This window comes from Zingiber officinale, chromosome 9A (assembly GCF_018446385.1).
Source record: "Zingiber officinale cultivar Zhangliang chromosome 9A, Zo_v1.1, whole genome shotgun sequence".
Lineage (NCBI taxonomy): Eukaryota > Viridiplantae > Streptophyta > Magnoliopsida > Zingiberales > Zingiberaceae > Zingiber > Zingiber officinale.
In genome coordinates this window covers 21,999,938-22,016,157 of record NC_056002.1, presented here as the reverse complement: position 1 = coordinate 22,016,157, position 16,220 = coordinate 21,999,938, and the positions used below count along the sequence as shown (strand labels likewise).

The window sequence follows — 16,220 nt, the reverse complement described above, 5'->3', positions numbered from 1 at the left end:
CCAATTACCCACCATCAAGAGTCTCCAGATAATCTTCGGCTATCTGTTTTGACTTAAATTATAATTTCGGAGACGATGAACATAAAAAACAAATTTCAACAAATTATGATCGAACCGCATTTATAATTACAACTAGTTGATCCTCTTCTTTCTAATGCGAGCCAGATATTTCCCTCCGTCTCTCACTCCACCTCCTCTACTTCGACCGGTTAAACAAAACGCCACGTCCTCCTTCACCCTCCACAACTCAAACTCCCATTTCCATGGCGCCCATCCAATCCGTCATCTTCTTCCCTACCCTCTTAGCCACCGCCATTATAAATACATCAAGCGTTGCGTTCCTTCTCTCCCTGTGCAGAGCAGTAACGAAGGCCGACGACGATGAGGACTCTTCCACTGTCCTCGTCCCACAACTGCTCCCCTCCATCCCTGAGATCATCATGCAGCAACTACGCCATGACCTTGAAGCCGACTAGGATCCCTGCTGCCCGGCTCGCCCTAGCCCGTGCAGCGGCGGACGCAGCAGGGGAGAAGGAAGCGGGCAAGAGCAAGAGCGAGAGCAAGAGCAAGCAGTCGTTGCTCGGGAGCATCACGGAAGCCCTCGACTTCTCCCAGGTCAGGTCCACGAAGGACGCCCTGCTACTGGAGGAGGCCAGGGAGGCCACCCAATCCGGCAAGAAGATGAACAGGGAACAGGTAATTAAGTATTAATTAATTAACTAAATATTTCAGTGGAGGGTTACATTAATCTATCTCCCTAATCATGCAGTACGGAGCTTTGAGGAGAAAAATCGGAGGCACTTACAAGGATTTCTTCAAGTCCTACGTCGATGGTAAACTTCGGAGGACCCTAACTTCAGTAAAGCATAAGGGTTTGGGGTTTTAGGATTTGGGATTTTGGGGTTCAGGGGACACAAACTGATCTATGTATATATCCTTCGTTGCATTTGTCGTGCGTATGCAGTGGAAGGGCAGTACGTGGAGGAAGGTTGGGTGGACAAGACCTGCAAGGTGTGCAAGAAAGACACGAGGGGAGAGCCGAGGCAAGTGGACAAACTCGGGAGGTATGCTCATGTGGCGTGCCTGCAGGAGAAATCAAAACCCTCCAATTTTTTCTCCAGGTTTTTCTCCTCCAGTTGAGGATGGATCTTGAGAATTCATGGAAATTGAATAGTTAATAGATTATACAGTTTATCAAGTTTATTGATTAACTAGATAAGCTTTACAAATGTAAAAGTTTTAAACAACCAAGCTCAAAATCAAAAGTTCTGACGCTGTCAAGTTTTCAAGATGAAGGCTGATACATGAAAATCTATCCTGCTTCTCCATATGAAGCCAAAGGTGGACGATGAAGCACTTTCCTAACTTTTTTTTTTAAAAAAGAAAGAAATTAAAACACCAAGAGAATGGTATGTACTAGGAGAACACACTGGTCCAGAGGTGGCACAATATAATAAGAACAAGTGCCATTAACAACTGATCACTTAATGAAATTGTCCTGGCTCCATCGTCTGGTGCATGAGACAAAACTAGTGGAGAGCACATGTATTCAAGCGAGAATGAGGCAAAGAGATCGTCTGCTGGCTGAAAAAGTGCTTCTGCTGAGGCACTCTTAAACTCTCCATTGTAAAATTCCTGAATCACAGAATTAAGCTTACTTCAACTAACAAGTCTACGACCTACTTTGGCTATGGTTTTCCTACCGGTACAAGAAAAACTTACCTGAAGTCTTTTACTGATCGTAACTAGAATGCCACCCGCGGGCAACATGATAATCGCAGAGCCTTCTGGATGACGGATGCAGAATTCATGGTTATCCCCACAAATGTTGAGATTCAAAGCATGACGATGATGGGAACTGGTGTGGGCCGACTCCCTTGTGTTATTTCTCCCGTAAGGCGATTTTTGCTTTCTCAGATAGAGTGCTGATTGAGCCTCGCGAATTCTTTTCGACGGTGCTTGACTTGTGGCATGCTCAGAAAGAATGCAAGCAATGCACTCCGCAATAGTCTCTAGCCTTGTGGCAACAGACTCCATTTTATCTCTGAAAAGAGTAATGCCATTGCAAATTTATGTCTCAAATCAAAATAAGAAAGAATTAGATTTCTGGAATTTATTTTGGTAGTAATAAGCTTTTCCTCGCAATGCTTGGCAGGGTCAAGTCTATATAACTTCATACAAAGTCAAAAATTAACAGGAAAAAAAAACTCAGGAGAAAGTTAATAGAAATTCAGTGCATGTTGATCACATTCTTTGATGTTTGAACTTTGAACTATCACGGCCTTGATTATTCAATTTTTATCTTATCGTGTGCAAGTCTCTCTATATATGTATGTATAAATTTCATATTGGCAGAAAAAGAAAAATCCAGTTGAAACCGATTCTCTTTTAGCAGCACTGTGTTTTCCTTGTCAAACCTCAAGCAATGTAATCTACAACACAAATTCAATTAAACGATACACATTGCCAACAACAAAGAATCTGTTGTCGGCAATTTGCAAAAGTTCACCAAAGGTTTAAAACCAAAGATTAAAGAGCTATCTGGCATGCTTAGATATGCACAAAAGAAACAATAAGAAGGAATTACGGCTGCAATGTGCCTATTAAGACTATAATCAGAATTTGGGAACAAATCATAGTGAAGCAAATTTGATTTTTTAGCAAAAACTTGTCATGTGAAGCATGCTTAGTCATTGGAAGTGGAAGTGAAGATGAAGCCAGTAAATTAGCCAAGATCTCTATAGGTTGGTGCATTGTCAAACAGCCATCGCATGTAAAACTCCCTTCCAAATTCAAATCCATAAGCCGATCAGCTATAATTTAAATCTCGCAAGAACCTTTGAATTCTGACATGAATCAACGAACAACTAGCTACTTTTTTCCTGTTTGATTTTTTTTAGGGTATTGAACAACACGCGTAACTTGGAGAAGGAATTACAATATGTAAGTCTGCAAAACATGATGGAACTCAGATTTTGGGAAACTGTTGAATTATTAGGCCTACAGCACCGATCCAAGTTGATAATCTCAAAAGGGAAGAAAATGAACATTTTTAGGTAGGAGGAAGAGAAAATGTCTCTGATTAGAACATACCTAAGGGCCCAATACGATTCAGGCCAGGTCCGCTGCAGAAGCCGCTCCATCTCCAGGCTCCGCATTCGGTACCAAATGAACTCATCCACGATTCCATCCCTCCGCCCGAACCACTTCTTGTGAAGATCCGGCCTCGAAGTCTCGCCATCCCGAGTCTCGAATACCCCCTTGCCCACCTCGATCGCGGCCCTCACATTCTCGCCCAATGCCTCGCCTCCGACCACGCACACCGCCCCGATCTCCGCGGCCGCGTCGAGCACTCCTCGGACCGCGTATTCATCTCCGGACACTAGGGCGTCAAGATCGACCTCTGCCGGAACCTTAACCGGCGACTTCGAGGGGAAGTGGGACAGCGGGAGGGAAAGATCGGGGACGCGGAGCGAGACGTCGAGGAAGTCGGAGAGAACGCGATCGTCGGCGGCGGCAGACCGCAGCCCCTTGCCTGTTGCGATCGGGGACGGAGGCGGCGCGCAGAATCTCTGGTGGTTGCGCGCGCCCTTCGCCGAGGCCGTCGCCATCACAACCACCGAACTCGAAGCCAAAAGAAGCCAAAGCGAGAGGGCGAACAAGTTTGAACTCCTCGATCACAAATTGCAGCTTTCTAATTTTTTCGATGGACGGTGGAGATGGAGTGAGACAGTTGCTCACGTGTGATGGCTATTTATAAACTCCAAAAAAAATTCCATTCTCCCTCCCATACGTTTTTTTTTTATTTTCAAAATGCACCATATAGTTTCACTATTATTGCACTGCAGGCCACACATTCTTGTCAAAGATTAAAAAAAAAGACATTAATAAAATTGTGATGAAACTATAAGAGTAATTTGGTGCTACTTACAAAAATATAAAAATAAAATTACTGAAAATATAAAAATATATTACTGACATAGCTAAGATGTTGTATCATAATGCATAACCTTATATTACAAATTAAACACGAAAGGGTATTAAATTATTACCAAACATTCATAGTTCCCCCATTCAGATATATTTATAATTTTTATTCCAAATAGAGTGTATAATCATAAGATGCTACTTCTATGAAACTAAACTAGTTATCCCAAATTCAATATTACTTGCCATCAATCTCTTTTATACTATAAATTAAAAAATTATATAAAAAATAAACGGTCAAAAATTAAAAGTCACACTTAATTATTAAAATGATCAAAAGAGTACATTTTCTTTTAAAAATACAATAATAACAATTAAATCTTATCCCACTAGATGGGATCGGCTATCTAGATCCTTTTACGTTGTTGGATTCTATTTCCTATAATATCATCATTTATACTTAAATAAATTTTATCTTGTTTTATTGTTACTAATCAACTCTTTTTTAATGTTCCTCTTTCTCGTTTGATATGTATATTTGTCATAATTTCATTAATCTAACTGGGACATTTATTGATCGTTTAAGTACATGCCCGCAACATCTTAAACGTGTCTCTCGAAATTTTCCCTCAATAGATACAGCTCCGACTTTCTTTCTAATGCTCTCATTTCTTATTCTATTATTCTCGTATGTCAACGCATTCACCTTAATATCCTCATCTCTGCAACTCTTATCTTTTGGTCATGTGCTCGAGTTATAATTAACATTCAGCTTCATATAACATAGCAAGTCTAACTGTGATTTTGAAGAATTCTCCTTTAAGTTTTAGAGGTATTTTATGATCACATAAAACACTCGATGCTCTTCTTAATTTCAACCATCCTACTTGTATTCTATATAAGACATCTCTCTCAATTCCTCTATCATTTGGTAAAAATAATCCTAAATATCTAAAGCTCTTGGTTCGGGACAACTCGTCATCTCCTATCTTAACAATTGTCTCATTATGTCTAATCTTGCTAAACTTAAATTTCATATATTCTGTTTTTATTCTATTAACCCTAAAACCTTTCCCTTCTAGTATTTCTTGCCAAAATTCTAGTTTCACATTTACTCATTCACGTGTTTCATCTATCAAAATAATATCATATGCAAACAACATGTACCACGGTATTGTGTCTTGAATGTGTGTAGCAAGTTCATCCATAATTAGTGTAAAAAGATAGAGATTAAAAGCTGATCCTTAATGTAACCCTATATTTATTGGAAATGTTTCAGTTATTCCGCCCGAAGTCTTTACTTTAGTCGTTATATCCTCGTACATATCCTTAATTAGTTCAATATATGTTACGCTAATACCTTTCTTTTCTAGAATTCTACATATAATTTTTCTCTATCATAAGTTTTTTTAAGTCAATGAATACCATGTGTAGATCTTATTTTTACTCCTGATATTTTTCAATTAATTGTCTAAGAAGATATATAACTTCTATTGTTGATCTTCAAAGTATGAACCTAAATTAATTTTTAGTCACCGTGGTCTGATTCCTTAATCTTTTTTCTATTATTTTTTGTCAAAATTTTATGATATGACTTATTAGTTTAATACCCCTATAATTTGCTCAATTTTATACGTGTCCAGTGTCTCTTACTTTTATATAAGAAAACTAGAGTACTTATCCTTCGTTGATCATATATTTTTTTCATTTTCAATATCATGTTAAATAATTTTATAAGTCATTCAATACCTTGTTCTCTAAGCACTTCCATACATTTGATCTAACGACTTCTCCATTATATATCTCATCTAAAACTTATTCTACTTCTGAAGTTTGAATTCTACAATAAAAATTTAAATTTCTATACTCATTTGACCTACTTAAATTACCTAAGTTAAGTTGATTATTTAAATCTTTATTAAAAAAATGATAAAAATACATTTTTCATTCCTTTTTTTATTTCTCCATTGTTCTCCTTTTTTTATTTCTCCATTGTTTACTAGTACCTTATTATATTTATTTTTAATATATTTTATTTTGATAAAATCTTTTTTTCACTTTTAACTATTCTATAAATGTCTTTAACTATTATTTTCAACTTTAATATCATTTCATATTATATTAAAATCAACATATATTTCATGTAATATTTATGCTTTTACCTTCTCCTTAAATATGTTTATTATAATTATTTTTATTTAAAAATATTTCGATGCTATTGTAAGTCACATAGTAACTATTCCAATATATAGTTACACCATAGTTATTACAATGTGTTAATTTTTTAAAAAAAATTAACTTAATTAAAAATATTATACATATAACATTTATCTTTATATATAAATGCTACAATAGCACTCCTAATGGATTCAGTTCAGATCCTCTGTCCCCATTTTTCTCTGTCCCCATGTCTCATTACCGATCGGACAGATTAAAATACATCTCAAGGATGCCTTGCACATCAGGAGGATACTGCACACATCTTAAAAATACCATGATGTATTGAGATGTAATCAATACGTATGATCGACAGTGGAACACGGGAACAAAGAGAAATGGAGACAGAGGATCTAAACTATAATGAATTATAGTAGCTATAATATAACTATTAAAACAATGCTAAAATAAATATATTTTTAAAATAAAAAAATATACAAAAAAAACATCATTTTTAAGTTTTGCCCAAAATAAAATTGTTAGAAATAAAAAAAATGTATAATTGAAAAAAGGTCAAACACCTTAGCTAAGGCATTGTATCGGTTCATGCTGCATTACATTACATTAGAAAACTTGAGATGACTCACTTGAGATGACTGAAACATTACATTCTAATAAATTAACATAAGTGATAATTGATCACAGGTAAACTCAATTCCAGTGGTATTGTATTGTGGTTTTAATGATGCATTCGGAGTAAGATCTGACACAAGTTTTGTTTGCAGCTTGCAAAGTAGAGCTGGGCAGTGTTTCATTAAATTGGTCATCTGGATCAGCGATGGTGGTGGTCATGGCTAGTAAAGGTGATATTGGATCCTACAAGATGGGAACTATGATAAGAAACCTGGAAGAAGTATCAATTGCCTAGTAATAATAAAATATGTAAACAGAGCAAGCAAAGACTACGAATCACTGATAAGATAATACACACACACATGATAGGACATAGGAGATCAGATTAAAAAGGAGAAAATTCCTAATTTTGGCTTCCATGATGAGAAACTTAGACTAGATTTTATCCAATAGATCGAGTATTCCTAGCAATAACTCAATCTTATTATAATCATGATACTCAATAGATGATCTCAAGATAGGAAGATAAAAGGAAAATAACTACCAGTTAGCTATTTCTAAGAACACTAACATTTTATTACTTGTCTTCTCTTGGTCTCTTTAGGGGCCAAGCTTTCATCTCTTGTTTACAAAAAAGAAGAAAAAAAAACAAGTGTAACCATTATTTCTTGCAAATATATGTGTGCATGAACAAAACACAGATAATAGTTTGCTTAAAATTCAATTGAAGTACATGGCAATTGAGTGCAATGTTATAGTAGTGGATTGAATGAAACACTTAATCAAGAAGACTAAACTTTTTTTTTGTTTGTAATTAAGACTCCATGTTTTGTTCTTCACCACCACAATTCGGTAAATTCCCAGCTCGGTTCCTAATAACGCAAGAAATTCCCGAACGAAGCTTCCCTATAACCAAACTTGATAAATAATGTTTTAAATCAAAATTATGCGCTTAAATATAAGGGGGGAAATTGTTTTTAAAATGTAAAAAATAACAAATTTCTCATTAAATTGAAAGGTTCCAATAAATAATATTTAGTATAAAATTACATTAAAACACAGAACTCAAGGCTGATCACTGATCACTGATCAATTACCATCAGGATAATTTCTAATTTTTTTCTTAAGTTAGTCAAAACCATATGAGCCAAATACCAAAGGAAAAAATGAATCAATAAATCCAACTTATGTTGCAATTTGTTTTATATGTACATATAAATTATTTTCTAAAAAAACATGTCATATTAATCATAGAAATGTGCAGTGTGAAACTTAGGAAGTAAAAGATCCTTCAAATCTAGTTCTATCTATTTCTAGATAGAATTGCTGTTGGTAGTGGAAGGTCAATTTGATGCATATGAAATTGTAGATGACTTGTAATTGACTTGTACTTTTGACTGATTCACTATGAAAAGTCATAAATCCATAGGATGCCTATTTCAGTTCTTCAATCCCAATTTTTGAAGAGTTATTTCAAGGGAAATGAGGTTGGATCAAATATAAAAACATTAGTTAGGATCAATAATGGCGTACCAAAATTCATTGAAGCACCAACAATTGTCTGATGAATAATGGAAGAAAGAGCCTCTTTGCTATTCAGAATCGTCATCTGAACCAGAACAGGAAGCCAAGTGCATCACATTTCTTCTATTCGGGTTAGCCTCAAGTGGTGGTAGGTAATCATCATCTTCACTAGAATCAATTTCTTCCTCGCATTCTAATCTGGGCTCTTGGGGTGGCTCCTCCAGCATTGTAGCATGGAAAGCAGCAGGCCTGCAAGCATGATAGACACTCTAGCCAATGTACTCAGATTTCACCAAGCTATGTCGTTTTTTTATGTAACTGAACAATAAGTACACCTTGTTGATGCTTCTGTTAGTAACATTTTTTAGTTTGCTTTTTCAATTATATATAATAAAGGAGAGCCTTGGCGCAACGGTAAAATTGTTATCATGTGACCAAAAAATCACGGGTTCGAATCTTGAAAACAGCCTCTTGCAAAAAGCAGGGTAAGGCTACGTACAATGGATCCTTCTCCGGGACCCCGCATGGAGGGAGCTTCGTGCACCGGGCTGCCCTTTTTTTTCAATTATATATAATCCAATTATTAATTTTGTTTAAAGTCAAGCACAAGATTTTTAAAATTCTGATCCTTACAATTGCTAAAATTCCATGCACAAGTATGCCAAACTGTGATATAGTTGCCTTCTTGGAAGTCTTCCAGCAATTGAACCTCATCCAGAATTTAAAAATAAAAAATAAAAAAATCCTATCCCATACAAGTGTTAGCACTATTATCCCCATCCTCGGCTGCTAACCATGATCGAATTGTGTAAGTGGAGTATAGTTAGTTCCAAGGTTGAAGGTGATGCAGTCCCAACTGATGAGTTTTGTGCTTAAAACATGTTTGCATTAGTTTAGAAAAATAATGAATGAAACTATCTGAATCATACTAAGTTAACTTGGCTACATTTCTGTACAACTCACCAATCTGAAGATTTTCTAAGTGCTCGAACTTGATCGTGGAAGAGCACCTGAGAAACAATACATGCTATCTTGCTACCTGACTCGAGAGCTTTCTCCCTTCCACCTTCATCCACCACAACAAAGCTTCCTGAACAATTGGACTAATCAAATTTCAGTTGGATAATCCAATTTCTCTTTAGAAAGAAAATGTCAGTTGGAGAAATGGAAAGAAAAAACCAATTAGTATTATATTCAAGTTAAAAAAAATACTCATAAAGATAAAATGACTAAAAGAAATTATGGTACCAAATCTGTGGTTGAGAACTACATACCTCTTTTAATCCAAAAGCTCTTGCGGAATTTGGCAGGAACTAGGGCTAGAGACTTAATAGATTTAGCATCCATGACCTAGTAAAAAAGAAATATAAAAAACGTTACTGAATATGAAGGAACAATGAGTGAATTATGTTGGCTAACAAAAGCTCAAGTTCAATAATCAATTTAACAAAACCAAGATGGCATCTCTACACTCTACAGTTTAAAAACTAATTGTTTATCATTCATAAGAGATGAAAATAAAAGTTGATTTACAAAGGACTATATTGGAAAACACATATTCATCATCGTCTAACAGTTTTTGTCCCAACTATTAGGAGTTATCTAATATGAATTTTATCACTCTATTGAGCACTATGCGTTGCAATATCACTAGTAATATTGAAATTATTTAAATCATATTTTATGCATTGACTAATATTCTTTAGTCTCCCTCTATTCTTACACTTTCACTCACATACACTCGACTCTTGTGAACTATATAATTAACTAGTCATTCAGTTTATCGTATCTCATTTCATAATCTATCTAGCCTACACTTAATCACTCTCAAATATTAACATGTTCATCTTCTCATTTATATAACTCTGTGCTTCTATCTCAATATTCTCGTCTTTACTACATTAACTTTTATACATGTTTCCTAAGAGTCCAAACTTGTGCATGTTCCAGTAATGATTGGTATTATCCCGTTATGGTCAACTAACCTCAATTACATTTGAGCCACGAAGAGATACAACTTGCATCACACTCTGGCTTTCATGGAGAGAAAGGTTGTCTTCTTTCAACGCCCTCTTGAAATTCTTTCTACCCGAGCTCATAGTCTCAGTCAACTTTCAGCAACTATAAGTCTGGAAAGATTGCAGAAATTAATCTGATCACTACTTCTAGCAAGCCACACTGCATAATGAAATTCAAAAAATCAATTAAAATATCTGAAAAAAAAGAGAAATTGAAACCATGAAAAGGTCAAACAAGAATAAGATCAAATAATTCAACAATCAAGTATTTAACACAGTAAACACAGAATTGGAAAGACTGATATGGCATTACTGGGAATAGCCTGATCTATATATACATGCAAGTTGGGCCTCATAAATTAACATGAAGTCAATAAAGAGAATATTCCAAAAAAAAACTTGTTTTATTTTTCTAAAACTGGGCAGAAGCCTGTTACCCAGAAGCTTGAGTATATCATTGTCAAACCCATGTGTTCCGATCTTATTAATCTGAAAATATTTGTAACGTCTAATTATCCATCATCTTGATCCTGTTAGATCATAACTAAACATACTTGCATCATCTTCTGTTTGAGAAGATGTTAAAGGAAGGAGATTACAAGGTAAATTTCCTTTCTAATTTGCTATGACTCCTGAAAGATAATTTATGACTATTTTGTTTGTTTAATGTATGTCTCTACCATTTTCATTATGCTATAAGTCAAATCATGCTTAAGTGATCCTCAATTCTCCTAGCAAGTTGAGGGCACTTCACTCAGCAAGAAAGCTCACAACATTTCAAAAGAAAACAAATATTTCTCTGTTTAATTTTCACTTTCCATCAGCCTTGTCGCAGATTGAAACCCATGAATCAAGGATCGGAAGACGCATAAAAAACAAGTACCTAAGTTATTTTTGGATCTTCGCTTACGGAAATTACACACAACTCCAACTACCACGACATCTGTGTGGCCGAGTGGGTAGGACTGTGATAATAGCTCACAACTTCAGCTACCACTACATCTGAGTGGTCAGTCAGGCAAAATGCAGAGTAGCTTTCTAGTTGCATAACAAGGAGGTCATTGTCTACACGCAACTCTGCCGCTACTACCTCAAATGGCCGAATGGGCACTACAGGACAAACTGCACCCAACTCTAGCTACCATTATCCCTAAGTGGCCTAGTGCGCAGCAAGCAAACATGACTGACGACTCTCTCAACCACAAGAGAGACATAGTCCATCAGCATGCAAGCAATGAAATAATGTGCACGATGCTAATATCCATGACTCAAACATAGTCATCATCAATGCAACAACATAATAAACATAAGTATATCCAGAAACATGATCTATCAATCATATATCTATATGTATGAAAAGATCTAACATGTGTCTATTAAACAACATGTATAGTAAATAGTAATACCTATTATACATACCAGACTCGTGTGTACACTATAGACTATATACAATCAAATATGATAACTCCTATAATACACATCATACACATGTGCACACTACAACATATGCATAATCAGCATATTAACTTCTACGTCAAAACGGTAGTCTCGAATCAAAGTCCTGAAATCACATAATGTACAGTTTAACTAATCACATATACAACAACTAGATAAACCAAATCCCAAACTAATTAGGGAAAATTCTACCAAAACGATCATTAATTAACCCTAATTAATGATTAACTTCAAATAAATCCCCATTTCCTTGATAAATTAGTTAACCTACAACCCAATCTCTTTCTGATTAAGAAAAACCCTAATTGAATTGATTAACCTCGATTCATCAAATCCATTGATTGAATTAGGTTGAACCCAACATCATCAACTCATTAATTGATCCATGTAAAAATCCATTTACTAATTAGTCAACTCTTACTTTAAACAATTCTATAGCCGTGTAATAGACACATTAATTAGTTCTGCCACTGGATTTGTTCACATCATTAATCCATTAATCAATCTAATCAGTAATCACCAATTAATCAATCCATTACATATCAATATTAACCACCTGTTAATTAACCTAGTGATTCAATCGAACTCTTCATGAATCAAACATCCTAGTTCATCTCCTAACTCAATTAAATCACCCCTATCAATAATCATATTTGGATTAATATCATCACAATACTACCACTGTTATTCATGGATTTACTAAGCTATTTGAAGCTAATCCGGATTTAATCCACCAAATACAATTCCATTAACCAATTGGTTCAACATACAGATTAACATCATCTATAACACTCACCAAATGCAGTGGTGGTTGATGGTGGCTCACGATCAGAGAGTGACTCACAGCCGGAAGGATGGCTGGCGATGGTGAGCTGAGTTGCTAGTAAAAACACACGGCTAATGGTGGTCGCAAACCAACTGTGGTGGCCACAGAATTTCTACCCGCATCTAGTCGCACAGTTGCGATGGCTGGAATAGCAGAATGGTGGCGCGATGGTGGCGCCGCGTACAGCCGCCCGCGCCTGGCCGCTGTGGCTGTGGCGACCGGTGCAGAGGAAAGGCGGCGTCGACTGGCTCTCTGAAATGAGCAGGAGCCCAGCAAAGAGGGGCGGCGGCGAGAGTGGATCGGGAGAGAAAAGGCGGCGATGGAGAGGAGAATCGGCGGAGGCTAGAGCACGGCTCGTTGAAGAATGAGGGCCGGTGGATCGATTGGCTGGGCGTGGCTCTGCCGAAAGGGCGACGGCGGCTCTCACCAGGTAGAGGTCTAGGGCACGGGACGAACTAACAACTTTAATTTTACATGCTTTCCACTCCCTATATAAAGTTTTATTTAGCTAACTCCTTCACATTATTTAATTATTCTTAAATTTTTTTAAATATAAAAATTTAAAACTAAATATAATTTCTCTTCAGCTCAGAATTTTAAATTAAAATTAAATATATTTTCTATCAAAATTACTTATCAAATTTTTTAAATATAAAAAATATAAAAATAAATATAATTCTTCTTAAATTCAGTATTTTAAATTAAAATTAAATATATTTTCTATCAAATTCAGCACGAATTTTTCTACTTAATATAATTCCTCCTAAATTTAATATCATTTAAAAAAATCTAATATATTTTCTATCCAATTATGCACCATTTAAAAAAAATTTAATATATTTTCCATTATTGAGGTGAAAAAAAGTTATGCTCAATTTGATAAAAAATATACTAGATTTTTTAGTTCAATGTGCTGAATTTAAAATGAATTATACCTAAAAATATCATGAGCAATTAGATAAATTAACGTCTATTATATTTAACTAAAGAATGAAAATAAAATTTTTTTGTCATTGGGCTGCATACAAATTATATTGCTTTATCAAAGTGTAATAGATTTAACTTTGTTTAAATTAAAAAATTTTTAAAAAAATTTATAAAATAATACTTTGATTAATCCTTATTTATTTTATTTATCGTATCTAGCATTGACACAATACATTAACACCGTAAATAGAGAATTGGAAAGACTGATATGAAAACATGCAAGTTGGGTTTCATAAATTAACAAGAAGTCCATAATAAAAAAAATATGTTACATCGCGATGTGCTAGAGGGGAGGGTGAATAACGTTCGTGGCTTTTACTTATTGTAATCGAAAAACGTTTGAGAGTTAAGCAGCGAATAAGAAAACACAACATAGAATGACCCAAGTATTTACTTGGTTCGGAGCCTAGGGTGACTCCTACTCCAAGGTCCACGTTCGTTGAGCGTTTACTTTGGACAACAATTATATCGCGCAAAAGGTTACAAGAGTATTACAATTTAACAGTATTGAAAAATCTATACCGACAACAAGAATTGAAGATTCGCAGCTTCGGGTCGTCGGAGACTTGTTGTAGCTCAGCCGGATCGTCTCGTTGGCAGTGCACAGCTGAAGGATGGCTCGGAATGTGTTGTACTGAGTTGCTGGTCGAGACCTTTATAAAAGGGTTGTTGAAGGCGCCTCAAAGCCCCTTGAGAGCGCCTCCATCACAGCCAAGTCAGCCGCGTGGATAAGCCCAGACCTCGTCGTTGCTCATCCACTTGAAGGCGTCTCCATGCTCCTTGTGTTAGTTAGAGCCCTAGAGTCAATCATTTGATGATTGTATTATGGACTTGTTGTATCATATTCTTATATAAATAAAGACATGTGTTTTGGTTATTATACTTACTTGTATTGGTGCCAAATAAACTAAGTATAATAGCGTCCTTGAGTAGACGGTTCTCACCTATATCAATCGGTTAGTTGAACCGATAGTGAGATGATATAGGGAACACTACTCTTAATCATTCCTAGTCCAGTATTAACATTCAGGGACAATGTTAATGCAATAAGACTAGCATGTAGGTCAACTCGATGACTTGATCTCACAAGTCATGGATATAGAGATATCAAGTTGACACATGGGTATGCATTGGAGAATGTATACTGAATGACCCGCCATGAGAAAGTATCATGGATCATTATATGAGTGTCATATACTTTCTCATGTGACTATTAGTATGACTACTAGTCCTTAGACCTGAAGTCACCATGGATCCCTACATAAGGAGTTATGTACTTTGGTTTCGTCAAACGTCACCCGTAACTGGGTGGACTATAAAGGTGATTACTGAGTATGTAACGAATTATGCAGAGGGATGTGAGTGATATAGATGAGATCTATCCCTCTTATATGACGGGAGCGACATCGATATTCTTGATAGAGTGAGACCACGAAGTGCATGACCATGCCCAAATGAGTCAATATGAGATATTGAGCTCATTTGATTTAGTGAGTCTACTTAGAGTTCAAAATTTAGATTGATTAGAGGATGACACGGTCTATGCCTCACATTGATCAATCTAGATGTCTAGGATAGAAGGACACTTGTCATATATTGTGAGGAGTCACAATTAGTAGTCACAAGGTGATGTTGGATCTCAATATTCTTGTAACTTGGGTAGTAATGATGTGTTGCTAGATACCGCTCATTACTTATGCTCCTAAATGAGTTTAGGGGCATTGCCAACATTACAAGAACCTATAGGGTCACACACTAAGGACAATTAGATGGAGATTAGGTTCATATGATGAACCAAGAGTATTAGATTCATTTGATGAATCAAATTGGATTAAGAGTAATCCTAATTGGGCTAATTGAGTTGGACTCAAGTTAATTCATGTGTTCAATGAGTCTAATTTAGATTATGACTCATTGAATCAATTTAATTAAATGAATTAGATTCATTATATTAAATTGACTTGAATTAAATGGTTAGATTAGATCAACCATGAGAGAGATTAAGTCAAGTTTGACTTGACTTGAGAGGATGATGAAGAGTCAAGTTTCACTTGACTTTATGCCACATCATTTGTGACTTGGCATTGAATGGCCAATGATGATATGCCACATCATCATGTCTAGCACATGTGTGGGTCACATCATGGAGGTTACAAGTCTCCTTTCCATTTAATGTGGCCGACCACATTAATTGTAAAGGAGTTACAATTGTGGCCGACCACACATAGTGAATGGGATTTTCATTTTTTCATTCAAGGCTAATCAACTCTTCTTCCTCCTTGAGCTCTCTCTTCTTGCTCTCCCTCTTCTATCTTGGCCGAACACCCTAGGTGCTAGCACACCTTTGTTTGGTCCTTCTCCATCTAGTGTGTTCGTGTGGATACGTGTAGAGGATTGTCTACGTTGACAATCTTGAGATCCGGCAAGCCATTGGACTAGCGGGATAGCGAAGAGCATCGCATCGAGGGTAATACTCTTATCTAGTGTAGATGTAGAGTTTGTAAACTCGTACTCGTATTTTGTTTTATTTTTCTTTGCACGGATCCGGTGGTTGGGGCTTTCGGGGTTTCCGCGGCCCGAAAAACCCAACACCTTGAGGGCGCCTTCAAGGCTGTCCGAGGCGCCTCAAGCCTCCATGAGGGCGCCTCCAGCGCCGCAGCGCGCATACTCCAGCCTTTGCACCCGAGGCGCCT

At 36.2% G+C, this 16,220-nt stretch overlaps 3 protein-coding genes across 4 annotated transcripts; 1 reads left to right on the top strand and 2 right to left on the bottom strand.

The window, feature by feature from the left end:
* The first annotated feature begins 328 nt into the window (after window positions 1-328).
* Window positions 329-1,289, top strand: LOC122020234. Its single transcript, XM_042578068.1, has 3 exons — window positions 329-696; window positions 770-833; window positions 965-1,289. The coding sequence occupies exons 1-3, from the start codon at window positions 382-384 to the stop codon at window positions 1,138-1,140; spliced, it is 555 nt and encodes a 184-aa protein (XP_042434002.1). The 5' UTR covers window positions 329-381; the 3' UTR covers window positions 1,141-1,289.
* LOC122020232 lies at window positions 1,241-4,724 on the bottom strand. Its single transcript, XM_042578067.1, has 3 exons — window positions 3,094-4,724; window positions 1,723-2,044; window positions 1,241-1,635 (listed from the first exon to the last, which is right to left on the bottom strand). The coding sequence occupies exons 1-3, from the start codon at window positions 3,609-3,611 to the stop codon at window positions 1,417-1,419; spliced, it is 1,059 nt and encodes a 352-aa protein (XP_042434001.1). The 5' UTR covers window positions 3,612-4,724; the 3' UTR covers window positions 1,241-1,416.
* Window positions 4,725-6,623: 1,899 nt separating this feature from the next.
* Window positions 6,624-13,015, bottom strand: LOC122020235 (probable RNA-binding protein EIF1AD). 2 transcript variants are annotated; one of them, XM_042578069.1, is made up of 6 exons: window positions 12,511-13,015; window positions 10,227-10,419; window positions 9,516-9,591; window positions 9,205-9,331; window positions 8,251-8,490; window positions 6,624-6,960 (listed from the first exon to the last, which is right to left on the bottom strand). In XM_042578069.1, the coding sequence occupies exons 2-5, from the start codon at window positions 10,338-10,340 to the stop codon at window positions 8,310-8,312; spliced, it is 498 nt and encodes a 165-aa protein (XP_042434003.1). In that variant the 5' UTR covers window positions 10,341-10,419; window positions 12,511-13,015; the 3' UTR covers window positions 6,624-6,960; window positions 8,251-8,309. The 2 variants fall into 2 exon arrangements, with proteins under 2 accessions (XP_042434003.1, XP_042434004.1); XM_042578070.1 differs by lacking the exon at window positions 6,624-6,960 and adding an exon at window positions 7,359-7,634.
* Window positions 13,016-16,220: the final 3,205 nt, after the last annotated feature.

Bases quoted from the DNA above. Each gene is read 5' to 3' on its own strand.
- LOC122020234 (XM_042578068.1), top strand. From the start codon at position 382: ATGAGGACTCTTCCACTGTCCTCGTCCCACAACTGCTCCCCTCCATCC. The intron at 697-769 runs GTAATTAAGTAT...CTAATCATGCAG, and splicing joins AGAAGATGAACAGGGAACAG to TACGGAGCTTTGAGGAGAAA. The intron at 834-964 runs GTAAACTTCGGA...GTGCGTATGCAG, and splicing joins CTTCAAGTCCTACGTCGATG to TGGAAGGGCAGTACGTGGAG.
- LOC122020232 (XM_042578067.1), bottom strand. From the start codon at position 3,611: ATGGCGACGGCCTCGGCGAAGGGCGCGCGCAACCACCAGAGATTCTGC. The intron at 2,045-3,093 runs GTATGTTCTAAT...TACTCTTTTCAG, and splicing joins GAATCGTATTGGGCCCTTAG to AGATAAAATGGAGTCTGTTG. The intron at 1,636-1,722 runs GTAAGTTTTTCT...TCTGTGATTCAG, and splicing joins CGATCAGTAAAAGACTTCAG to GAATTTTACAATGGAGAGTT.
- LOC122020235 (XM_042578069.1), bottom strand. From the start codon at position 10,340: ATGAGCTCGGGTAGAAAGAATTTCAAGAGGGCGTTGAAAGAAGACAAC. The intron at 9,592-10,226 runs GTTAGTTGACCA...CTTTTTTACTAG, and splicing joins GTGGCTCAAATGTAATTGAG to GTCATGGATGCTAAATCTAT. The intron at 8,491-9,204 runs GTGAGTTGTACA...TCATGCTTGCAG, and splicing joins CTTAGAAAATCTTCAGATTG to GCCTGCTGCTTTCCATGCTA.